At 33.4% G+C, this 27,734-nt stretch overlaps 1 protein-coding gene across 1 annotated transcript in view; it reads left to right on the top strand.

Moving 5' to 3' along the window:
- The first annotated feature begins 1,515 nt into the window (after positions 1-1,515).
- LOC149424818 (agrin-like) overlaps positions 1,516-27,734 on the top strand; it is a 683,339-nt gene continuing 657,120 nt past the window's right edge. The window contains exon 1 of the mRNA XM_089647215.1: positions 1,516-2,893. Coding sequence (XP_089503341.1) covers positions 2,257-2,893 — 637 coding nt within the window. The 5' untranslated portion in view covers positions 1,516-2,256. The remainder of the gene's footprint in view (positions 2,894-27,734) is intronic.

The raw sequence follows: 27,734 nt of genomic DNA, 5'->3' as shown, positions 1-27,734 counted from the left end.
GGCGATATAGAAATTATCCCATTATTATGCGTAAATTACACACAAAAAATACATCTACGGTGTTGGAACTAAGAGTAATTAATTTTTCGAGTCAACGTGGATTAATAAAATTGATGAAGCTGAAACATTAACAAATGAATGTGGGTAAGAAACTTATATAATATTTTTTTCTGTTAGTGCGTGTAGTACTTTTGTAAAAGTTTAAATATTACAGCGTCTTATTCTCTGTCCTCTCGTTAAACACTTCGAAGACGAATCGATTCACAGTTTTACATGATACAGAAATTAACATCTGTTTCTGAAGCCAGCATTGCAGTGTGGGAGTTGTGCAGTTATTTGTTAAGGAACAAGATTTAAATTCCATGGCAGTGTGAACCTCATTCTCTGATTTGAGGAAATAAATCATTGGAACACTGGCCCGAGTACCTACTAGGAGAGGGTCTGTTATAAAACCACATTGTGCTTATTCTCGTTGGAAGCAAATAATGCAGATTTTATGAGGCGAAACATTGATATTTTCATTGTAACAAATTCACTAGCAATAAGTAATCGTATTTTGAGTGCTGAAAGTAAGATACAATTTACGTACTCCGCTTATTTTATTGGAATAAAACCTCGTTACAACTTAATTAGGACAAGAAACAACTTAAGAATCTTTACGTCGGGGGAAATAGAAAAACGTCACCAAATTGGTTTACTAGGTTCTTACTTTGGTTATTTAAATAATAAATGTAAATATATAATTTAGATTGAAGCGTTACTTTTTGACAAACTTCATATCATACAAACAAGATCTTCTACCACCCCCACTAACATAGTTGTCATTATTAGCGTAATATTTGTTGCTTTTTGTTATTTTTAAAACGGGGTGAATTATTTCAAAATTAATTGTTAAATAATAATGTATGCGTATTAAGAATTAAGTGGAGAAAGTAAATTGTACCAAAGTATTTCTAATATTTTATTAAGAGAGTATTAAGTTTCCTCACTATGTTATTGTTAGTTATCTTTAGAAGTAGGTATAGGAATAGCTACTAAATTTGCGATGCTCTTGTAATTCATTGTATCTTATTTTGCTGAGAAAACGTCTAAAGTCTTGAAGAAAAAAAACTCTTTTTAAATACTGGTGAATGTCTGTATGATAGATTGAAATGGAAGATTATATATAATCTACATCATTAACAAATTATCTTGACATTCTGTTAAAAAAAAAAACAACGTCCAATGCAAACAAAACCCCGTAAACGGATTATTCATTTCACAAAGGACGCTATCTGATATCCCATCGCACGGACTCAAAGGCGATTATCAAATGGGTCCACAACAATAGTTTGTCAGTCATTTTTTCATATCAAACTTTTGTTTTAATCTGACAACCGTCAGCGGTGGGCCCAGTCCGGAGTGCGGAGTGCAGACACCCTCTCGGAGCGGCGAGGCAGCGAAAGCAAGCAGCGTGTTGCGGTCGTGTAGTGTGTGGGCAGAGCGTGTTGCTGTTGGCTCTGAGGCCAGCATAGCCGGAGTACAGCCTCTCTGGTCCCTGCTCCGTCAGACGTATTCCAGAGTCGGGATTGTGCGGTACAGTGCGCGTGCGCGTTCCCTTGTAAACAAACGCGACAATCGCGTGTCGATATCTAAAAAAATACTACGGTTGTACGCGGGAAATTCCCATGCGTGCAATAGTATTCGGAACCTCCGTAACAAACGCCGTAACATCGGATGTTATGAAAGATTTCGAAACAATATTGTGCAAAGTGTGTTGACATTTTTTCGTATTTTGCAGAGAATTTTGGTTATTTTGACCGTCTATAAAACGGTGTCAACATCGAGTGTTTAGTTTTAACGCCACGAACGATGACGATTTTCGAATAATTCCGAGAAACAATCGAGTGACACATTTGTTTCTAGTGTGAACAGCAGTTGGTCATAAGAAAACGCCCATATAGAGTATTGTGAAGTAAACAGGAACGGTGACATATTATTCTTATCGGGTCGGCCCCTCCACGGCACGCACCTGTGGAATACCTTCAGGACACACGTGCTTTCCTTGATTGGATAATACAATCACAACATAACCATCTCGTTGGACTTGCAACGACAATGCTTTGTATAATTAAGTCGTGATTAACCTCACTTATAAATAATATACACAGGTAGTTGAAACTAAGTGCCTTGGTATAATAAATTCCTTTTGATATAGAATGTCTTTGTGCTATCACATCACTTTGCAAAGAAGTTGATGAGGTATACCTATTCACAATGAAGGTTTCCAGTATTTGGACGCTATGTCTCGTAATACTCTCGCTACTGTCAACAGTGGAACTGTACTCAAACGACAGGATGCACAATATGAAGGGGCGGGTGAGGAAGAGGAACTCTAGAAAGTTTTCGTTCAGAAGTCACAGGAACACCCACCCATTCTGCCAATTCAACACGACCCTCGTAGAAAATGCCGACATCCTTTTGCGAACCGTGGAGCAATCGAAATATATATTTACCGGAAAAGTATTGAACGTGCGTCATGCCCCGAGGATTCCAAATATAGGGAGAAGGAAAGATCAGCACATCTTTAAGATATTTATCAGGAGAGTCATCAAGGGTGATCTTAATGATCTCAGCGATGTCCATTTCGAGGCAAGCCGTAAAAAGAGCTTCAATGGAGCCACTGTATTTGTGACCAGGGAGAGGAAACCCGGGGAACAGTGCGAGCCCTCCCCTCGAGTCAGGTACTCTGCCATCTTCCTGGCTGACAGGACAGATGATGACGATGATTTTGAAGATGAAGATGATAGTTATAATGATGAGAGGCGGCCTTCTAGCGGGGGACTGAAGTTAGTTGTGGATCCCATCCCACTGTCTCTATACCATCTGGACCGAATCAATGCTGCTGTCAAAGGTAGGTTCATTCAGATAATTCTTCTAAATGTATCGGTATATGTTATATAACATATCGACTTTTAAGCGTCCTTCAACCGTTAGTAATTATATATATGTACATTAAGTTATATATACACTAACTTATCTATATCAAATACTTAATGAATATTAGTTTTTTTCTTCCATTTCTAATAATAATAGTAAAATAGTAATCATCCAAAGGTACCAGGAGAAGAAACATTACAATTTTCGATTTTAAAAATAAATTATAGAATTAATTAATTTTGTCGTTGGAAATTGTTGTTAAATACAATTCACAAAATTCTTTTCACAAATTCATAGAAAAATAGTAGATATTAATATATTTTACTCCGGGATGTAGAGAGGGTAGTGAAAAATATTAAAAAACGCGATATGTGATATTATTAATAAATGATAAATGATAATGCTGAAAAACACAATAAATCAATGTATTCCTAAATCAGTTATTTCATACATTGGAATGATGAATTCTTACTTTTATGTGAAATCGCACTAGAGTCCCTACTGCTCCCAACCCAATATGGCATCCCCAATTAGGGTACGTTGTGAGGCTGCAGGAAGAGGGAATAGGAAAGAGATGGGGAAAAGGAAGGAAGAAAGTACCTGGCTATTCAGAATCTGGACACCAAAAGCCGTTTCAAGTAACATTTCAATTCTGAATGGTGATCTTACACCAGGGCGATACTGAGAATATTTTTGACTCTGGAACGTGCCGCAAGTATACTGTATATTTTTTTAAATGAGTAATTTGTGAATCTTACAAAATTAATCAAATAAAATTTACTTGCTCACGCCGGGATTTGAACCCTCGACCGCCGGCTTGCTAGTCGAGTTACTTACTCCTCGACCATGAAAGCTGCCAAATAGTCGATAGACCTATAAAATAGAAGGTAGACCTATCAAATTGAATGTAGACCTATCAAATAGAAGATATATCTATCAAATAGAAGGTAGACCTATCAAATAGAAGGTAGACCTACCAAATAGAAGATATATCTATCAAATAGAAGGTAGACCTATCAAATAGAAGGTAGACCTATCAAATAGAAGATATATCTATCAAATAGTATATAGACCTATCCAATAGAAGATAGACCTATCAAATAGAAGGTAGACCTATCAAATAGAAGGTAGACCTATCAAATAGAAGGTAGACCTATCAAATAGAAGGTAGACCTATCAAATAGAAGGTAGACCTATCAAATAGAAGGTAGATCTATCAAATAGAAGGTAGACCTATAGAATAGAAAGTAGACCTATCAAATAGAAGGTAGACCTATCAAATAGGAGGTAGATCTATCAAATAGAAAGTAGACCTATCAAATAGATGGTAGACCTATAATATTATTCATGACAAATGTACGACTTTAACTATTTAAAAAGCATCCATATTTCATATTGAAAACAAAGCTACTTCAACCCGATCCATACTTTCAATCTAACTGTAGCCTCCACCTTTCTTTACGTTTGTGGCTGAAGTATAAGAAATATTCATTCCCGATACAACATACTACACTACTAATCTCGAGACTACTAGTCTAGAAGCTTCAGGGAATACATATCACTATTAAATGCTTACATTTGGGACTAATAATATTAAGAAAATATATTATATAAATATACATAATATTTTTTACGACGTCGAAGAATTGATGAAGCTGTATGTTTTTATACAAACGACTATCAACGTCATAAATTATAAAATAACGAAAAAATATAAAACGTAAAACAAATCATTTTTATGAAAAAAATACCCGTGGGTGTGCGTATATTTCCGAAACACCATATTCTATTGAAATTATATTTGTACCATAAATAAGGCGTCATATGAACTCAGATTGGATTTCGCTCAACCAAAACAAAAGGAACTGAAATTTATATCAAATCAAAACAGTTGTATTATGCCCATAGGTGTGCAAAATTAAAAAAATAAAATTATAATTAAACTGTATAAAATATCAAATTACTACTTTTAGGTCTATATGATATGGTTTGAGAAACGTTTTATTTAAATTATAAAATGTTGAGTTGGCGAACACATCATGAGACGAACAAGTGCACCAAATACTTAGTCGGGTCATGTCTATGTCAAGTCAGTACAAATTGAAGAGCACTTAAGTACGAATGTAAATGAGACAATGCGCGTAGAAATGAATGCATGATTTTAAGGTTATGTTTTTCAGGACCTTTATATTAATTTATTTTTATTTTTAATAATATGTTTACATGGTACATAATTCATTTTACATCTTGGGTCTTTTTACTACTCTTCCATTGAAAACATTTGCTTGTGTAGGGAAGGAGAGTGTACATAAATGTTGTTGTTAGTTAGTACTTACATAATTCATTGTACATAAATGTATGTTTGCTGTAGTATTTTTTTTGATAGTAGTGAAGGATAATATATTAATATAATAATTTTTTTTTAAATAAAGGAAGTTATGGAAAACTAAGGAAATTTGTGAGATTAATTAAGTGACAGTAGTTTTTTTTTCAGAATATTTTTAAAGTATTATTAATATTTTTAAATAAACACAATATATTCGTATATCATTATGATATTGTCCTTGTCGCGCGGGTGTGAGATTATAAAACAACACTCACTTTGTAAGACGTTTATTCAGTCTTAAAAAAGTAAACGTACTTTAAATTTTTTTACAGCGTGTTGGAACAGAATAAAGTTACAATATTCACGTTATTTTGTAACCCAACAGTTTTCAATCAGTAACCAAAGCTGAAGAGTTTATCACCTTACCGTGGAGCACTGGAAATAAATATATATTTTTTAATATTTTGCACAGCAAACGACGGTTATCCACGGGAATGAATTTCAAAGATAATTACATATAAAGTTTCAATGAGTAGTCTTTATTTACATTGACTTTGACAATTATTTACTCAAAATAGTTAATATTTCAGTTAGCAGTAACAACAGCAACACATGATATCGAATGACTATTCAAACCTCACACGGGGAGGAATGTTTGACGGTTGAAGCCCACTCGCGGGGTATGTAAAATATAATGGAGGTACTATTCATGTCTCTAGTATTTGTTCTAGAACACCTGGCCCTTGGCAGGAGTGTTTGATCTGAAATGTGTTGGCTGGGAGGTGGCCGAAGAATACGGTTTCCACGATACAATGCCACCGGTCGACTGGAAACAATATTGATATTTCTGACATCTTGCTTTACTCATAAATAAATGCCCACTTTTATTGCGTTTATTGATACAAGAACTGTACCACTGTAGTGCTTTTTTTTTGGTTTCGATCAATAATTTTACCGAGCCAAAGAAGTTTACATTGATATACCTCCCAAAATGCTTCACAAAATTAATCATTCCATATTTACTATTGAAGTTATCCGAAAAGAATACAATACATTTTGACGATTACAAAGAACACCATGATATGTCTAAGTGATTATTAAAGCAGGTCATGTAGTAATGCGAATGAAGATAATAGTGTGTATCAGGTCAGAGGTCAGTTAATAGCTCCATTATATTCCAAATACATGTATGGGATTGGCGCTAATTAGTTTCATAATTAAATACTAGTACGTAAAATACAGAAAGTCTTTTTTTGAACGGTGGGCACTCATGATTGCGTTTCAATGTGTCTTCTTAACCTACTTAGGTATCTACATTTAAGGCGGACAAACCACAACACCTCTTCAGATTTTGGTGCCATGGCGCCATTTTGCAACTTAAATTTATCTTTAATTTCAATTTAACTCCCCGTAAAAGCTTTCTTTGCAAAAATTTGTTTATGGTCCCACTAATAAATGGTGGTTGTTTTCTCAATTAAAGTGCGTTGGTGCAGTGAAATTCAGTAAAAAGGGATAAAATAAGACAAACTTGTATTAAAATTTTACAACACTTTAAAAAATCCACACATCCAAATGATGTTCCAATGTACTGTCCAAAAGCAAGTCCGAAATAAATCCCAAATCTCATACGTGCGTTATGAATATCAGCACCTTCCTTCATATTTTGTAGGTTCTTAAAAAACATCATCACGGTACCAGGGCGGTTGAACTGCAAACTTTGGGAATCTACCAGCTGCCTGAGTGCATAACCAATTTTGCACGGAATAGAATTTTGCAAGAATCGATTATCGTATTTTATGTTGTTTTTTAAAGACCAACAAATGATTTTTTCTTATATATATGGAAATTGATTTCTCCCATTTTATTATCCGATTGAACTACCAATGAGATCAATACGCCATAAACTGCCACTGCTTATTAGACATACATTAATTCATAATACACGCAAAGTAGGCTGGATACCACTATAACTTTCTTAAGAAGGAAGTGTGAATGTGTGTTTAAGTATCATCGCACAGACATCTGAGTACACTGAAACTGTATAAAACAGTCGTGGTAAATCAAATGTCCCATCGGGTCCAATAGTTTAACGATCCGTTTACGGTGGCATCGCGTCCTTTCATGCATCATTAGGGCGTAAAATTGTCATAGCGCTGTTGGGCGCATACTACGCCGTGCGCCGCTTATTATAATTGTCAGGACGCTGGTCCTCGCTGTACGCCGTATGCAGCTTGTAATGGTCAAGTGGCGTACGTGGATCTGACGTACGTCATCAGGCTGAGATGCGCGATTGCCATGGAAATGCCATGCAAATAATGTGAATGGGACAAATAATGTCGCCGGTGCGCGGTGCGATGCCTCTCAAAGGCCGAAAGCAATATACCAGCAGCGGCCGTGCAAAACGGGCTCAACATAACTAGGGCGGACGCATGACCATTACAAGCCTTTTAATTGATAAACTTTTTTAAATGGTTATTTTAAGTATTTTATATTTGACGTCTATTAAATTGACGTCTATTAAATATTAAATCAGGTACACAGGCAAAACTCAAAAAACAATATTTTAATTGTTTATTTTGCAACACTATAAAAGCCAATGCATTACAAAAGCGATAAAAAATTTCAAAAAATTATCACAAATTTACATTTACCAAGGTTCTTACCACTCAAGCGTAGAGATTACTAATCGGTTTTGCTTACACCTGAATTTCAAAGGAACTATATTTTTACTCCAATAAGTAGACCACACATAGTTATTGTATTCAAATAATATTATTATAATATGTAACCGCAAATTAATAATAACCTGATAAACTTTGATGATGTAAACGAAACGCTTTATGTATTGTTCTTGTTATAAGCAACGCCATTTTAATAGTAAACATTACTCGAACGCAAACTATTACACGTTAGAATATTTTTCAAGCACGGTGAATCCTTGGAACAATATAATAGTGCTATCAGAATAGTGCATCATTTCGTTAATGTTTTAGGGATGCGTCACATTTGCTTATACATCGGCATAGTTTATTGTTCTCTGGTCCAAGTTATTTGGCTCTAGACACTGGTACTTTTAACAAATAAATAATTTTAAAATGGTAAGCTGTTTTATAGTTTTATTCGAAAATTTGTTTGAATCAATTACATTTGAAATTCATTATAATTACTATCATCGTTCAGGTCTCCTGAATGCACAAAAATAAATTACTACAATCTTACTGTTACATTTGCTCATGGAACGGAATACCACCTTACAAACCTCCAGTACAGCAAATATGCTCAAAAATCTAGAACAAAACCTTAATTATAGAAAAATTAATTATTCAAATCATCGGTATGGATTTTTGGGTCATCTCAATTTATTGATAATAATTTATATTTGATCCGGTGCACTGGATAAGAGCATGAGAATAATTAAACCCCGTACTCCAGCATTTGTATAATCCGCCATCACATTTCACATGCACACTGAACGCAGAAGCGCATCGGATTAATTATTTCCAATTTCGTTAATCTTCCTGAATTTATGAGCAATTTTTTTTCTGTTTTACCTAACTAATAATATGTTTACATTACTTACATCACCCCAAGAGCGTTTTATTTTTGTATTTACGTATTAATGTCCTATTGAGCTTTTCCAAGGAAAGTCATACTACATTACAGTATGTAAGTATAAAAGGATACATTGATATATTGATTGTTTCATGTTCTCTATAAAATGACTGTGCACCAATAAATTACGGAGAAGATCACACATTTGAGGTACATGTTAATATAAATGGTCCTGTGGGCTGTTTTACTATTTTGTTGCTGAACGGTCTGTAAGTGACTTAAAAAATGCCGATGGTCAATGCTGAAGCAATTGAGTCGCTCTGCTGATTGGTGAGTTCTGGCACAAGTCCTCGATTTCAAAGTATATATCATTATATTGTATACTCCAAACAGAATAACTTTATTCATACAAATACTTTTACTATAATTAAAATGCAATCCAAACAATAAGACATGAAGTTGTAAATAAACCAAAATATAAAAGTCAGTATGTATATACGTATTATCAGACAATTATTCATGTTTGTTGCAAACTAATAAAACAAAAAACAAGAAAATATTTTACTCGTAAGTTAAAGAATAATATTTTAAGGGAGAAGCATTTAAAAAATAATACAAGATGTACCTAAATAAAACAAATACGAATTAGCAAAACGCGAATACTAAAATTTATATTGCATTTAAGTAATAGGACTTGAAATAGTAATAAATCGAAGTATAATAATATATAAAGGAAGTATGTTCGTACATGCATACAATTATAAATGTGTGCGTTAAAAACTATATATTATAAGAAGGTAAGGTAGACCATATATTACAAGACACAAGATTTTTTTTAAAAGACGATAGATAATTAGTGTTCTTTACTAGTTAGGTCTGAAATTAGATGACTTTTGAAACCCATTAAAATTTTGCCTTGTTTTTTATTCTATCGTGCGAAATATATGATTTTTTACATCGAAATTTTTACATTAAAATATAAGTACATCAATAAAATAATTCATAACTTTTTTTTACGAAATATTAAAAATAAGATATATTTATACATAACTCATTTGAAACGCATCGGAAGAATTGTAAAATGAACAAAAAATATTGAAAAGCCCGAAGATTTGAAGGGGCAAACTATTTAAACTTGTTCACTTCGAAATCAGCGCTTTTGTGAAAACTATAACCATATATTATTATTTACATGGGCAAGAAAATAAAGATATGGTTTTTGCATGTACCTCAAAAACACTAATTCGGATTTACAACCGATTACCGATTTACCGGTCAGTGGTTGAGTGGGCATAGCGCTTGGGTCTCACCCGAGCGTCGCATGTTCGATTCCTCGGCTGGCTAAGTCCTCCATCACAACACAAGCAACATTTTCGGCTTTCTGTGGTGGTAGTAGGAGATTTTCAAACATTGTTGGGTTATTCGTAACCCGGGAATGTTTGTCTTTCTTTTTAAAAAAAAAAAAAAAAACATAATTGTAGTGAATGCCCGCGATATGAAGGTATACTATATTAATGTATTAAAATAAAGGATTCATAAAAAAATCAAATTTATGATCCAAAATGTAGGGAATAACCGTACAGCTGCAAGTTATCAAGAATGTCGAAATATAAACGAAAATTTATGGGAATAATGAAATTAGATAAGTTATTTCACGATGGGATGAAATTTAGCTGCTGTAAAATAAATTGAAAACTTAACAAAATAAAAACTTTGAAATACAAAAATTAATATTTGCAATTTAATGCATGTGTATGGTAGAAATTTTATAAATATTAAAAAAAATGAGAGTAAACATACTACTATAATATAAGTATTATGTTTACATCTTGTTCATTTTCGTTTTCAAGGAAGCTTTTTAATTTTATTGTTTGCGTCCGGCTTCATACACAATAACACTCAAACTCACCAAATGTGATGCACTTAATACTCTTTTGAACTGGTGTTTCTCCCGACAAAGATTGGCCGCCATAGGACTATACAATGAAGTCATGCAAAAACAATGCAATCGTATAATTATTGCAACTATAAAGCCAATATTTATAGGCGTTCATGAATTTGAGTAATATAATAGGTACTACGAAATAACCGTCTGCTAAATTTAATAACTCTTATCATTCTTGTGCACTCTCTTATTTGAGGTTGGCTATCATCAGGTAGTATATTCACCCTGCTGCAGGCTGCCCGGAATAACTCGCCACTCAGAACTGCACTCGCCATAAACGTATAATGAAATTTAAAAATTGATGTCAATGTCATTTTTAACGTGACTTAAAATATGTTTGCCTTTTTTCGATTCAAATTTCTATGGGAGTGTCATTACAAAGTTGCATAACTCTGGATGTACGAAATTTTTTCCACCTAGTTGTTAGGTTAAATACTATTTTTTAAATAATTATTAATTTTTAGTTAGATTATGCCGTGTTCCACTTCTTCCATTTAAAGCCAACGTTTCGGACTGGGTAAAAGTGTCCATCATCAGAACAGATGTGTAGATTGTGGTTAAGTTCGTTTTTATGTATGTAGACGAATCCTAGTTTTAGGACCGGTATTTCAGTACATATCTATTAGGTTTACGTACAACACGGCATAATAACCCAAAAGTTAATCACGAAAACTATTTTGGTCTTGACTATCTGAAATCATAATATTGAATGCCTACTTTCAAATAATAACAAATTCCCTTCCCTGTCCAGACCTGTTGTAGACATCAAGCCTATAATCGCGGGTGTCATAACAAGCAATAAATGATTTACGATCAAATTGCGATCGTTGACAGGAGAGACAGCGTGCACTAATGTACCTGTGCAAAATATCCGCAGCCTGACCAGTTGTCACTTGTCACACCAAATCTCATCTTCCGTGGAGTGCTATCAGTTCATGTTTCACATCGATTTTACTGGGAAATAAGCTGGGCTCACTAAATGAAATTTAAAAATAGTTCACGCATTTCTTGTTATAACGCTAAAAAATCTTCTAAAGTACTGATTATACATTTACATAATTATGTTCATATATAATATTGTTAAATGTGAGGTTTTTGTATTGAGTGTCAAAAGCTTCGGAAATGGGTGATTTTGAAATTGGAGGTCGGTAAGCTTGACCAGTTTCTTCCTTGGACTCGATTAAATCTGCTTAAATTATTATAATGCTGCGTATAGACACGAGAAAAAATGCACGAGCCGAGTCACGAATTAGTGGAAAAGAACGAAGAAAACCGCAAGTTCGCGGATGCTTTGTTCCTTTCCCATAAGTCTTGGTTCAGCTCAGCAGTTCGGCTCGCGTGTTTGTACGCACTCTTAAGATTCAGTTTTGTGAGATTTGACCTTTATATATCTCAAAAGACGCCTTCTGTACTACGAGGACATAAAGTTTTGGCACCGGCTGATGTGGTTAATAATTAAGAATTTTAGTTTACCAAGAAACTATAAAATTCGCGAGGCTTTTTCTGTTTAAAATGTCTAAATTATTTCGCAATGCAAAATTAAAACATTGTAAAGTTGTTTAAACCCACAAATAAGCACTATTTTTTAAACGTTGTAACGAAATTAATATGTATCCACAAATAATTGATGATGCTTTTAGAAGATGAAACACTGTGTTTTGTGCTATGGTATAAACGCGACAACAGTAAATTATCTCTCGTTTCATTAGAATCAACGTAGAAATGATAAATCCATCATTTCCATTATCAAGTGATAAATGATGAATTCATAATTATTTTCATTACAAAACGTATTCCCGACAAGAATATCTCAGCATTTCTCGTATCCGATTGCAGAATTCCCTCAGCTTTGTTTGTAGAAAATGGTAAACTCTTAACTGGCGGATTTATCAATAATTATTCAGTCGTACGCATCACTTGTAGGACAAAGAAATCCATTAGAGGCTTTTAAGGCTCGACTTCAGACAAGTGGTTCCCAATGCGTATTGTTTTACTAGGCATTTCGCATAAACGCCGATGTTGAATCTTCATACCCGTGGCAGGAGCGTTTTGAGCGACTCAAACCTGTACTTTGTTAGTAATTATGCAGAATAACAAAATAAGCTTTCAATTATAATTTGTTTAAATATGTGGAAAAGTTTGCTGGTTGTGTGTGATTATTTACCTATAGGTAAATGTCATAAAAAAACATAAGTATTGTTTTTTGCTTCTCCTTTATGACTATGTAATAAACTGCGAAAGTGTCGTCAACCCTGATGGTTGCAAGTATAATCCAACCGAAACGTCGCGGCGTCGGTACACCCGATTCATTAAAGTACCACATTATGAATTAAAGAAAGTAAATAAATCTACCCAACGTTTTTTCTGTTATACTAAATTCCAGTGAAAGTTTTTGCAATTCGAGTATTATAATATAAATATATTCTTTCAATTGAAATAATTTCATACAATTTCACAATTATATGAAGTACCATAATTTGTTACATTATTTGATTAAATGCTTTGCATTACCTGCCTCCAAAGATATTAGAAGAACGAGATATGCTATGTTGGCCGCCGGACCGTAGCCGGAGTACTACCTAATTAGGGTACTTTGAACGGTATCGGGACGTGTACGCACAGAAATCTGTTCTATGTATTAGTGCGGATACCTTAGGGCAAGCGAAGGTCTGCAGTAGTATTGGTGAACAAAACCGGCGACACTCGGCAAAACAATTCCACTCAGTACGAACTGCGCATAGCACATCTCGTTCTTCTAATATCTTTGCCTGCCTCACTAGGTGTTGCCTGTCCTGAGTTCCCAAGGTAAGTGACTGAGATAAACTGCGTAATATACATGTGATTTTGATGCATAATATTATGCATTAGATGAGTATATTTTTGTAACGATGACCGCTGAAGAATTTCAAATCCCGAATCATTTCTGAGCATTGCTCCTCAAAATTGGCTTTTGTAAGAAGTTGGATTAAGACCATCTAAATATTCAAATATAGGTTATTTTTATTGAAATCGTAATTTCGATCGATTTGATTTTAGGCCGGCTGCAAAAATAACTTTTAAAAACGTCTCCAATAGTAAATAATTTATCAAAAAGTCAATAGAGTACGGTGCACCTTCATAAAACTGGCATAGAATGTGTCAAAAGATGATATAAAAGCAGGCGTGGGGCAGTAAAGGCTCTACAGAAGGTTCTATGAAGTAATACGAGAAGGTGCTGTCCACTCATTTAAACCCGTCACGGATAAATAACCAATAACGAAAGCGTTATGGTTATTTTGACGGCGGCAAAACACTAACCGTTGGTTCGTTACAGACTACCGAGTGCTCAATCCACTGTCCGAATTTCATCAAACTGGAAATAATAATAATAATAATGCACTCCAGAAGGTATATTACAGGGTTTGTGCAATGCAATAAATTTCACAGTACAGTAAAATAAAATAGAAATGCGTGAAATGGAAACTGAATACAGCTGTCGATAGTTATTTAAAAACTAACCCACACCCTAAAACTCTTCTTAATATTAAATTATAGAGATAGACTGTTTGCAAGTTTTTTTTAACAGGTCAATTTATAAAGTTTAGCCATACTTATTAAAACAAATAGTAGTAACATTAGCAACTAAACACTGCTAAATGTATAAACCTATTTTCCTTGTTCAATTCCTATGTTCTTTTTCCCACATTACTCTTCTTCTTCTTTCGTATGGCGGGGGGATCAGAGGGGAACATCTAGATCACTGAGCTAGTCTAGGGCCTCATCAATGCCGCCGGGGAACGAATACAGCGGGCATTCTTCAACCACATGTTCTGTGGTCTGCACCACGATGCATTCACACTTCACCTACTCTTTAAGACCCTACCTGCACATCATGTAGACACAGCGGCCGTGGAAGGACTTTATTCTGGAGTGAGAGGTAATTGGAGGACCCTCTCTTCTTCCACGCCGAAGGGATTTCGAGACTTCAAGCGGCATGCATGGTGAGAGACAACATCACGCCTGATATTTGAAGGGGTTATATCTGTAAGTGCAGTGAGCCAAGGTAGATTTTAAAGTCCCGCTGATGATTCGCATTTTGGCAATAAGTTGAACAACTACCATGGAAGTGTTGGCGTTTCTAGTCCATACAGGAGATCAGTATTCAGTAGCTGTTGAGAAAACCAAGGCAATCCTCAGCAAGTTTCAGCTAGCTTCTTGACTAAGTTGAGTCTTATCTCCAGCGTATGGCTCTAGCGTAGTATTCATGTAACGCACAAATAAAGTAACGACATTTAAAAACAATCCCGTTTCCGCCAATCTATTTTGCATCATAATGCTTGTAATGGTAGAATGGACTCGCTGGCTCTGGACAGTGAGTCTATGGAACCTAAACTGAATGCAACGAAGCTTTTACATGAAAACCAACTCAGTCAAGGTTCAAATTCAATCAAATTCTCTAATAGTCTATAGTCTATACCATGACCTGTTTATGGCAGAACCGCCGGCCTGGCCCTTTAACCATTTGGATATGGGTGACTCTTCAAAAATGCTATAAAGCATTTTTGAAGATTTACCTGCCTAAATACTGACTTATATGTAATTCCCACTAAATTAAACTTTGGATTGTTCTGGTGTACAATAATATATTTTTTAAATCTCATCTAATCTATGTCAATGGTGCTTTGCTTACTCTGAACACACCGCGTGCGTGATAACTTCCTTACTTGCTTTGCATTGAAGGGTGACCGGGGAATTTACTTCTAATGTATGCCGTCAAGTAGAATACGAAAAATAAATAACAAATCAAAAAATACACTTAGTTTTTATTGCGTACTCTTTGCATTCAACGCAGTGAGTGTAAAAACATGTTTCTGAAATTTAGACCGAGAGTTAAATAAGCAAACTCCGGGTGTTTGACTTTTTACGCTTGTGCTTGTTGTGAATGGATGAAAAATATTTTTTGTTTGCTTTCAACATCCTTTATAGTCGTGTCAATGGTGTCTTATTAGGTATCCGAGACGAGGACCCGTATTGATGACATACAAAAGCACTACTGATGATGCCGACTGAGAATCTTGCAAATCAAATCTACAATTAATATTGTGCCAAAGAAAGTTTGGCACAAAAAATGATCTTTAATAGTTCTGAAAAGCCAGTTATTTCCTCACATTCCTATTGCCTATCTCCTTCCCCTCCGCACTATCTTCAGCCTTACAACATGACCCCAACGGGGATGCCGTGTTCATAGTTATCGTTTAAACAGGATTTTGGAACGAGTAGGTGTATGAAATTCAATGAAATTAATTAAATCAGGGCTGTCTATACTACAATTTTGAACAAAAATATTTTAAGTCTTGTATAATTTTTCGATCTGAGAGTTTTAATAAATTTAATAATTATAGTTTAAAATTAACGTGTTTAGGACTTTTTTTTCGATTGAAACTGAGTTACTAACTATATATATATATATATATATATATTTATTTCTTTAGGTCCATGAAAATCTAAAAATGTGCGTCCAGAAATGGATTATTCAATCTCTCAAGGAACCACCATGACAATATGATTTTTATCGGACATGAACGATAGCCAATGCCAATTTTGAAGACTGTTGGATTTCAACTTTGATTTTTAAAACATGAATTTTAGACCGATAACTAAATAAGCAAGAGTTAAGTAATCTCAAGGCGTCTTGATTCTTAACCTAGCTACACGATAGTTTGAATAACCTTCCTTCCCAATTAAAAGAAATTTACCGCGTGGGTAATGACAACATAAATTCCGCGTGTTTGGTATATTTTAGTTTTATTGTTGTTTGAGATTAGATAATCAAACACTTCTTCAAAAACCTGTAACATTGTGAAATAAGCACTTCATGCGTCAGATTTTAAAATAACTTGAAAATGACATTCACACTATTTGCTGAAGCATCCGCTTGGAATATTAATCAAAATTTATACAAAAAACAAATTTAAAAAATACATAAATCATTTAATTTATCGTTCTTAAATCGTGCCCATGTCTTTTGCATGACGCTTATTGAGAGAACCAATTTAATGATAAATAGTAATAAACATTAAAACGCTTATAAAGGTTGTGTTTAGGATCAATAGAATATTAATAATAAAATATCAAATAAAAAATATCACAAAAACTTAAATTCTTACTGTTAACATATTTATTATCTGAGTGGTATTCTAACGGTGGCATCAGGTGATCTTCCAGTCATCAGTATTTGTATAGTTCTGACTTAACTGAAGTTTATCAGGAGTTTAGAGTAATACGGATGACACTAATATGAAACGTTATGGATAATGTTTTCTAATCAAAATTGATACATTTATTTAAAAAGCCGTAATCAACAAGAAAACGAAAGCATACTGGCTCCAGGAATGGTAATAAGCGACGAACGTCATAATTGAACCTTTTTTTACCTGCATCGATTACGCGTCTTGACGTTCACTTGTTATTTCGGAAAGCGAATATTACAAATGTTTAAAGGTTATTTTCTAGTTCCGAGAACACACACAATAATAATATTTTTTATGTATTTATAATTGTAATCGTTTTTCTTGATTATTAGCGAAGTTTTCGTCTCACTGGGTTGATATCGTTTATTGTTAACTAGCTGTACCCCGCCAAACGATGCTGTGGCTCTCTCCAGAACTTTCAAGAGCATTTACGAGCTTTCCGGAACCTTCTAGACTAGCCGAATATACGAGAATCTTCATGAACTTTCTGGAACCTGGCCGACATATGAAGCATTCGCGGCCATCCCGTAGAAAATCATATTTTCGTCACCCACTCCCGCTCACGCTCAACCACCTCCACCAAACTCTCTTACTTTCGATGTGACACCAAAGGCTATCTACCACCATAACCAAAGGTGGGTAGCAGTGGCTGGTTGCGAAGAAAAAGTAGGCGGGTGGGAAAACACGCGTTATTTTTATAATATATATTAGATATGTTTATTTAATATCCACGGTATAAATTTACCATAAATAATAATCGCATGTCACAATATACAAGCATAATCAAATACAATTTTTTTTTTTTATACAACAATTAACTGTGGTGTCTGATCGTAAAATGACGACGGAAAATATGAAATTAATTCAAATTCTAAAAGGATATACAAGTAGAAGACACAAGTAGGTACATACAAAATATGACAAAGAAGTATAAGCGGTCTTAGTAAAAAATAATATTGATTGAAAAGATATGATAACAACTCGGTCTTGGCACAGACTCCTTGCCTCATTCACATTCATATATAGTCTCATACATGCTCTTATATTATTCTGACTTTTGACATGGCCCGATACAAGTATCTGATCCACTTGATTGTGCCATGTCTTCCTCGGGCGTCTCCGACTTCTTCTACCATTCAAATTTACGTAATATATTTTCCTGAATCCTAATGTATATTTAAATTTACGTAATATATTTTCCTGAATCCTAATGTATATTTAAATTTACGTAATATATTTTCCTGAATCCTAATGTATATTTAAATTTACGTAATATATTTTCCTAAATCCTAATGTATATTTAAATTTACGTAATATATTTTCCTGAATCCTAATGTATATTTAAATTTACGTAATATATTTTCCTGAATCCTAATGTATATTTAAATTTACGTAATATATTTTCCTGAATCCTAATGTATATTTAAATTTACGTAATATATTTTCCTGAATCCTAATGTATATTTAAATTTACGTAATATATTTTCCTGAATCCTAATGTATATTTAAATTTACGTAATATATTTTCCTGAATCCTAATGTATATTTAAATTTACGTAATATATTTTCCTAAATCCTAATGTATATTTAAATTTACGTAATATATTTTCCTGAATCCTAATGTATATTTAAATTTACGTAATATATTTTCCTGAATCCTAATGTATATTTAAATTTACGTAATATATTTTCCTGAATCCTAATGTATATTTAAATTTACGTAATATATTTTCCTGAATCCTAATGTATATTTAAATTTACGTAATATATTTTCCTGAATCCTAATGTATATTTAAATGGGGGAACCAGGTCGAGAAGTTATATACGACTTGACTTCGAAATAAAGATGTACACAAAATGTTCAATGTTGAAATATATTCATAAAGCTCCTGGAATTTCTAAGAATGATGTCAAGCATTTTCATTCCCAGATTATTAATTGCGTTTATATGGGATATAAGTTTAATTTACAGTAGAAAATTATGCCCAGGTCTTTAATTTCTTCGATAGAGGAAAGGGTTGAGTTATCGGGAAGTAATCGCCATAAACTGAAGACTATGCGTAGATAATTCCCACAATGAGTACGTTGCATACCGTAGCGTCTTTGGTTTACACATAATTATAAGCAATAATTAGTCTGTCAATTACAAAGCCTTTCCTATAAAAATAAAGTTAGTTGTTTATAGGTGGAAAAAAATATAATATGCAGTAATTGTTGATTGAGGTACTAGTACATATTGAATCATTTGGCGGGTTAGAAATAGGCCGACATAGCTCAGTGGTTACAGAGCACCTGACCAGCCATCAGAAGGCATGGGTTCAATGCCAGTTGGCGGCATTTATTTTTACTCGGGAGATATTTTCAATTTTTATTGGTATTTCAGGAGACTAATTATTGCTTATAATTATTTGTTATCCTTTATGCTATGCATAAAAACCTTGTTTTATAAACATTAGTTTATCATTAAAAAATAATAGGTATCTTTGGTTTACGTCGATTGCTTCACCGACTCAGTGGGACGACGGGCTAAGACTGTTCAATATATTGTAACAATGGTTAGAATTTAATTTAATACTTTTTAAAGAGTGGATTGATATTATACAAAAAATGCTCCATAAAAAGTTAAATTAGCTGATGCTTTTTAAGTAATTAACTAAACCTAACGTTTTGTAACTTTCGTCTTAGGAGTTCTTATGATTATCGCTGCCCTTTCTCATATCTAACGTCCGCACTATTGTCCGCTCACAATGTTAAAGCACCGCATGTGTCACGTTTTTTTTATTTGGATTAAACAAGTTAAGCAAACAAATAATGTTCTGATGTCTTCTTTAAACAGCTCTTCAAAGTGCTGTTTCATCTACCTGTGTTATTGAAAATACTTGTCTGGAAATACGTATGTACCCAATAGCACCTATCTTATTAAGTAATACTAATGTATAATGTCCAATTGCATTATTTGCTGTCTCACAATAATGTATTCAAGTGGCGTACTACTGTCAAAGGGAATTTGTATTGCTTCATCATGAACATTACGATAATGGGGTAGATGGTTTCTGAGTAGACTAAATTTTCAAGTATACCTGCTAAACATTTGTGATTGAATGAGTGATGAATTAGAGATATAATTTAGATTGTTTGGAGAAAAGAAGTGTTTGTGATTTAGATTAAAAAATAAACACCATTGTATGCATTGAAAAAAATTGTCATCGGACAGCAAAATGATATCTACATTTTTACTCCAAATGTGCAAAGGGAAAGTTTGTTAAAGTCTTTCGGGTATGTGCTGATAACCCTTCGCAAGCTTTGTGAAATGATACCACTAGTTATGCTTGGCTTGGTTTGTGGGACCTGGCAATACTTAATCGATTTTTATTTATTTTTATTCATTGATGATTGTTTCTCTTTCTTTTTTACATTTATGTTAAAATAAATAAGTACAAAACAATTCAGAAATTATAACTCCTTTATTTACCACTAGCCAAAAACAAACCCTCTGAATTTAAGCTTACAAATATTTTGCTCTTTTTTAAATGCGTAACACTACATAATATATTATATTAAGTTGATTGTCACGGGCGAGCGGACGGGCGGACGGCGTGGATTTTATTTGTCTACAAATATACAGTTTTATTCCGAGATGTAGTGCGATTTGTACAGGAACCATACTCCAAATACCGAATTCGTTATAAAACCAACAACAACAATCCTTTCTAATAAAATAAAAGTGCCCAATTAGTTATCTCCTTGAAGCATGAGTGCATATGGCCTTGAATGACATTAACAGCATCCAATTTAAATATTATAAAAAGTGACATGAGAATGCATTCCATTCTAAAGGGACCAGTAAGTCAGAGCGTCATTCACTTCAGGCACTTGAGATGTGACAGCTAACCAATACCAGTAGACTATTAAATACGACTGGGAACTGGACTTGGAAATCAGTCAGAACACAATCACAGTCAATTGGGTGGATGACATTTTTATAGTTCTATTAGGTACAGATTTCTTCATTAATATGATTCAGAGGCATCAAAATGACATAAAAAATATAACATTTCAACTAAATACATAGCTATTCTCGCTTATTTTATGCATTTTGCATTTTCACCTAACACAACTCTAGTCTGTTCGAAGAAACCTTCCTACAGAAGCAACAAAACTACTAATTCTTACGTAGTCTCACGTCTCGATTATTGCAACGAAATTTATGCCAGCCTTCAAAAATATGGAACCTAAGCGCAAGCCAAATAATATGTTTGGTGATCGCACTTTCAAAGAATCTGGGCTGTAGGCTTGGAATAAACTCCTTTCGGAACTAAGATCCTTAACAAGTCCAACAGAGTTCAAGTCTAAACTAAAAACTTACCTTTTTAAGCTGTCATATCCTTAAATTAAATATACCATTCCTGATAAAAAGTCCAATTATGTCCTTAATCCTGTATCTAAATTTCGCTAATAAACAATTAATTAATGTTAATTAAGTGATAATCTTAAGTGACCCACCAGATAAGTATGGTACGGTATATTATCTCCATATATAGTAAAAACATTGATCATTATTGTAGAAATGTATTATATATTTGTACAGCGCCCTTGAGGTGATTTTGCACAAAAACGGAGCTATACATACTGTTAAAAAAGGGATTGTAAGACGCTTCCTGGTAAAGTGTTGGTAAATTTGTAATAATATCGGAACACGTTTAAATCTACCTGCGTTGGTCTTAATAATATATCAGGACGAAATTCAAAGATGAGAAGACATAAAACATTGGAATTTTACAGAGTGTTTTAAGGTCTCCATCAATTCATTTGTTAATGGCCTACAATCCCGTTTTTAACAGGAATACAATGAATTTAAAGGCATTTTTAATAAAGTCGCAATAATTTTAAGTTTCCTACGTGTTTAAGTCATAGCATTCCAAGAGGAATGGGCTATCAATAGAGTTATGAATTGTAATAAAACTAAGTATTGCAAATCAGGTTTCTAGGCTAAATCTATTTGTTGCCTTACCCCGGACTAGTTACAAATATATTCATAAAACCTTTCTAGAAACTACATTCTACATGTAAAGAGGTTCAAATAGTATTAGTTATTCAGCAGCATAAAGACCACCCATAAAAATAACATATCTCTGCTTTATTACAGTAAAGAGATATTGGCCGAATGCAGTACAATACGCAATGTATTGTGCGCAGGTGGTAACCCTTCTACATAACGAGATAACTTCCAACAAAAAACAAAGGTGTGACGTCTGAGAGCTTTTCGAGGAATCACAGAAAGTGAACAACCACAAGTTGGATCCTTTGAAGCCCATAAAACATAGTATTCTATACGTCGCGTCGTCTCCAAGTCTTGGTCTTAGGCCGTATAATATGTTACGCTTTGAAATTCCTCCAACCGCAACTCACTTTTCCTCGCGAACCGCCTATAAACAGAGCATTGGTTTTAAATTATATGTTAATGCTGTAATGCTGTATGTTAGATCTTATAACATATGTAAATATAATAGTAAATCACCATGACAACAATGTTACGACGTACATCTAGGAGAACAAGTAATGAATGTAAGAAAATTAGTTCTTTAAGACCCATAAAAATATTATGGTTAAAGTTTTTTCTTCAACAATTCCAAATTACTTTGTGGAGTCATTTTAAATTGACGAAAATTTAGAATTTTTTTTAAATAATTAATTTTGGGTGCTATATCATATTTAACTACATCTAAACTATTTACTCCAGAGATTTTAAAGTGTTATCTATCATATGTATTATTTTATTAAAAATTATTATTTCTTATCCACAAGTATCATTAAATCGCTGACAGCCCTGAATTATGAAAGCCAAATTGCAATACCTGCCCAGCTATTCCAAGTAGAATTAATTTTGAAGGTAAAAATAAACTCACTAGGTACTAATTACTCTATTATAATATTTAGCTAGATTTTACATGTTAACAAATCAATTTTTATTTTACATATTAATGTTCTGTTCAGATAAAATATTCTCTGTTATTATAACCTTCTATACCTTAATAGAATTTATTTCATATTAATTACTATCTATTATTATAAACACCTCATACATAATTCGATTTGTGTCAGGTCTTATACAAACCAAGTAGGAGAGAGAGGGGCTAGTTGTAACATTTTTTCCATCTTTCGATGGAGTGACTAAACTATTGAGTATTTTAATTGAAAAAAGCTTTTAAATGAGTAATCATATATTTGAAAATATATTCCCACTATATTTTTTCCTGAATCTATAATAAATTTGTATTTATAACACTTTTTGTGGAAATAGTCGCTTGTTACAACTTACCCCGTTTTTGGGGCAAGTTGTAACTAGTGTGGGGCAAGTAGTAACGTCATATTAAAACAACAGGTTTCATTGTTTAAGGTTTGTATTATAAAACCAACGAACACATAATAAGACAATTGTATTTCTTACGAACTCATGAGGTGAATACTTATCGTTTTCTTTAACAACAATAGTCATCTTTGGACTCGTATAGCATATACTTAGGTTAATTAAACTTATTAATAAACTCAATCACAGTGAAAACATTTTTTATAATTTGCACTTATAATCGACATAAAACAATTTTTTCATAAGAATTCTTTAATTTTTGTATTTACTCAACTATCACAATCAATGAGGCATGCTACATGGGCTTTAAAAAATGAAAACAAACAAATCTTACATTATTTTTGGTCAAAAGTTTAAAAAAATTAATTCAAACAACTAATTTCCTCAACCTTCGCTGCTTATGCTTCGTCTTCATCAGATTCACAGTTTATACAAATGTACGAAACAGGATCACCTCTTACACATTTAACGTGTGACCACAGTTTACAGATCATACAATCGACCCAATCTTCTTTGTCTGATTTGCTATATTCTTCTCCGCAAATCAAACATAACCAGGCTTCTTCTTCAGAATCTAAGTCTTCATTGAAAACTTTTTTCTTCACTTAATCAATCTTGGTCTTTTCAGGTCTATTCGCCTTTGTTTTACCAACCTTTACTCATGTGCAGGCTTGGGGCAAGTTGTAACAGGTTACTACTTGCCCCTTAAATTTTGCTACAACTAGCCCCAAACCGAAATTGCTGAAATTTTTATTTATAAAAAAAAAATGTTTGGCTTTGGTTATGTGAAAGTACCATAATACGATGGCTTAATAAATGCTTAACAAAATTTAATAGAAATATTTTTCAATTTGACACAGTGTGATCTTGAAATCAAAATTTACGAAATAATATTTTTTAGGTTACCTGGCAAAAAAACGCACTCCTGCAGAAAACCGGTCACGGCGCTCTCCCGCACTGTACTGACTGCGTTTACGTCGTAAGCCGTATCTTAAAGGGCACGTTGAGTTCAAAATCGAAACAAAATATTTGAAACCGGCTGAGTTATTAAGCTGTTACTACTTACCCCCGTTACAACAAGCCCCTGGCTCCCCTATTCATTCAAGTATTATTAAACTAGTAGATATTTATTTTAATTATGTATTTTCTCACTGGACTTCTTCTAAAAACTGTATCACTTGCAATAATATTTTTTGTACACATTACTTGTTCGGTAATTTATTGCTTATATTTTCCTGTGAAACCACTGTACGCTTATAATCCGATGTATCATTCTATTTTAAAAGCCATTTTATGGCGTTTAAAAAAAAACAAAATAATCTATCTTAGAGTTATGTTAAAATAACATGTGCCTACCTATAGCTTCTAGGCTAGGCCTTAAACTATATTTTATTACTGTAAACTACTTGGAAATGAGCGTCGAAAAGAAGATTAAATACGTTGATGAAAATTTTATATAAAATAGAATAAAACATGTTTAGATTCAATACAGCCGTACCAACGGCCATTATGAGATTTTTCAAGTACAAAGTTACATTAACAATGTGTATTTTTTAATGTGTGCATTCTTTAATAACATATATTTCCCTTCCACTTATTACCTTCAGGCTACTGCCTGCTTTCAGCATTTGTTGTCACTCTTGTAAGGTTCTTCAGCTTAGTGGGTAGGTACATGCACACACGTAGTTACCAGTCAACAGTATTGTTAATTCGTAAGGGTTGTTATTTTTATGTTTAGATAATAGCTTTTTTAACCTATTTATATTCATGGTATAAATGTAGTGTTAGGATGTATTTCTTTAAATGATCTATATCGTCAAAATATCTCACGCAACTGCGTTCAAATGAGTGCACGGCTCGTATGGGCTCCTGTGTGTGTACAGGGGTAGGTACTCGCAGTGAGTCTCAGAATAGATTTTATCTTTATTAGATGTTACTAAGATAATAATAATTGGCAAATGGGCGAAGAAAGGAAAGATATACAGAGTCAGAATAATAGAAGAGTATGTATGAGGCGATGTATGAGGCGATGTATGACTGCGAATGAGGCAAAAAGTGTGTGTTTAGAAGACCGAGTTGTTTGGCGGTCCGTCCTCTCTGCCTACTCCTGCGGAGAAACGGCTTGATGGTAAGTTAGTTTTTTTTAAATGTTACTACACGACGAATCAAAGATTCGTGGATCAGCTTCATGAATTCAGTTTAACCCGTGCAAATAAAAGTTGAACGTTATCATCGTAAAATGAATATTATTATGCAGGTATACAAGAATAATTTAATTTTATTTATTGAAACAGTGATAATAAAAAAATCGCTTCGGCTTTCAACAACACTTTATAGATCTCTCATCCTCGCAAAGCCATCCAGGTTATCTCCGGTCCGTGCGTTGTGTCGGTGCGGCCATGACCCACGGATTGGATAGAGACGGTTACCTGCCATCCCTGCAGCGGACTCCCGTAAATCACCGACTGTAGTACACAGCCCCGTAGCACCGAGGGCCCCGAGGACAATGGACCAGTGTGGTCGGAGCTTCATGCCTCAATGGGCTTTGTCGTTATGGAAGCTTTCGAAACAGAAAGCAGGAACAATTGGCCTTTTCTATTTTCTTGTGCAAAGCTATTTTCTGTAAGCACTCTTGCTTTCTTAGCACTGTGTTTTAGCTGTACCCACCCATGAGAATTTCAATCAAGATTGTTCATGAAAATTTCATTAAATCTGTTTATTTATCTATTAATAGAGTTTTAGTTACAAACATATAGTGTTAGTTATATATATATATATATATATATAGGTTTTTTTTATAAATAGTAAGAAAATAATATATAAACATGGATAAACATAAATGTATGATTAACAAAAGGTTGATAGAAAAGGTGGGTTTATATATATATATATATATAGGTAGGTACTGCATAATAACAAAAAAAGGCCAGAGCGTGGGTGTTTTAAAAACGTTTTATTTATTACATTAGGTAAAGAAGGAGAAAAGAAAAAAAAATGACTTGAAAAGAAAAATCGTTTTGACAAATTCTAGATATAGAAATAAATAACTAATTAAATAATTATATAGTTTTAGAATTTTAGTATGAGTTATGAGTTAGTTTTTCTCAGGTATGAGTTATGGTTCTCGCGGCAAACTATGTTTGACCCAAATCCTCGATGACTCAATGAGGAGAGATGCCTGGGAAGAAATCATCATAGAAAACAAAATTAAAACTCATTTTACCCAAATGCAAAAGATATATCTAATTGGAAAAAAGTCTCAACTTTATCCACCGTGATATTATTATTTATTAAGGTACAAGTAGTTTTAAAACTTCATTGTTTTGTTCCAATAATTCATTTTAGACTAGATCGAGTTTACCATTCCACGTGTGTCGAGACTAGTATTCCTTAAACTTACGAACGGTCAAGAGTGAAAACCTTCGGTTCCTTACAGTATTTCATATTTTATCGAAGGAAGCAAATACTTTAGGGTGTGACATTTTATAAAAAATGAAAAAAATACACTTCGTAATACTTTTATAAAATTAATAAATGTCAGCCAACCAGGTCTCCACCCTTTTCTATTTGTATCTCTTCTGTCACCAAAAATCTTTTTGTCTCTTTCTATCGCTGTATTATTTTCTTGTGCGTGCTTGTGTCTGTGTGTAATTATTATTAGTTAATATATAAGCCCTGCCGAAGCTTGAGATAATCAAAACCTGGTTGGCGGTCATTTGTTAATTCAATAAAAACGGTGTATTACAAAATTGTGTTTTTTTCATTTAATATAAAATTCTGATTAAATTGTTCGCAGCCCGAAATCATCTTTTTAGTACCTTTGTTAAATTACATTTTATACCTTCACGTAATTTATTACCTTATGAGGGTCGGGTTACATGCTAATGAAATGTATAAATTTGTGATTCTTTTATATATTTGTTATTATGAGTAGTATTTAGAATATTGTGTAAAACACCTGCGTGTTATGTAATACACTGAAGTAGGTCTAAAAGTTCTGTCTAGAAACAGTTGACGAAACAGATGTTTTATATTTTAATATATTAATTACATTGTTGCCTAATCCTAATCATAATAATCATACTTGTAAGCACTGCATAAACTCGCACACATGCTAATAATATAATATCATTAACTTACCACATCTTTTTATCTAAAGACTCTCCGTTCAAGAGATCAATAAAAGGGCCTATCCAAACGCGCAACAAAAATATCTAGCATCGTTTAAAATAATGACACTATGAGACGATCCTCGAGCAATAGACTACCAAACACATTATGACTTTATGATTAGCTTTGCAGACGGCTATAAAGCAAACAACTGTAACGAGCGGTCATCAAACGTGCCGTTAATAAAAATCACGCAATTTAAATTGAAATACGATGATGTTTTAT

The sequence above is a fragment of the Hesperophylax consimilis genome, chromosome 3, assembly GCF_061612785.1.
Source record: "Hesperophylax consimilis isolate HC1 chromosome 3, BYU_Hcon_1.0, whole genome shotgun sequence".
Classification (NCBI taxonomy): domain Eukaryota; kingdom Metazoa; phylum Arthropoda; class Insecta; order Trichoptera; family Limnephilidae; genus Hesperophylax; species Hesperophylax consimilis.
Note: the sequence above shows the minus strand (reverse complement) of the source record. Positions and strands in the feature narration are given on the sequence as shown.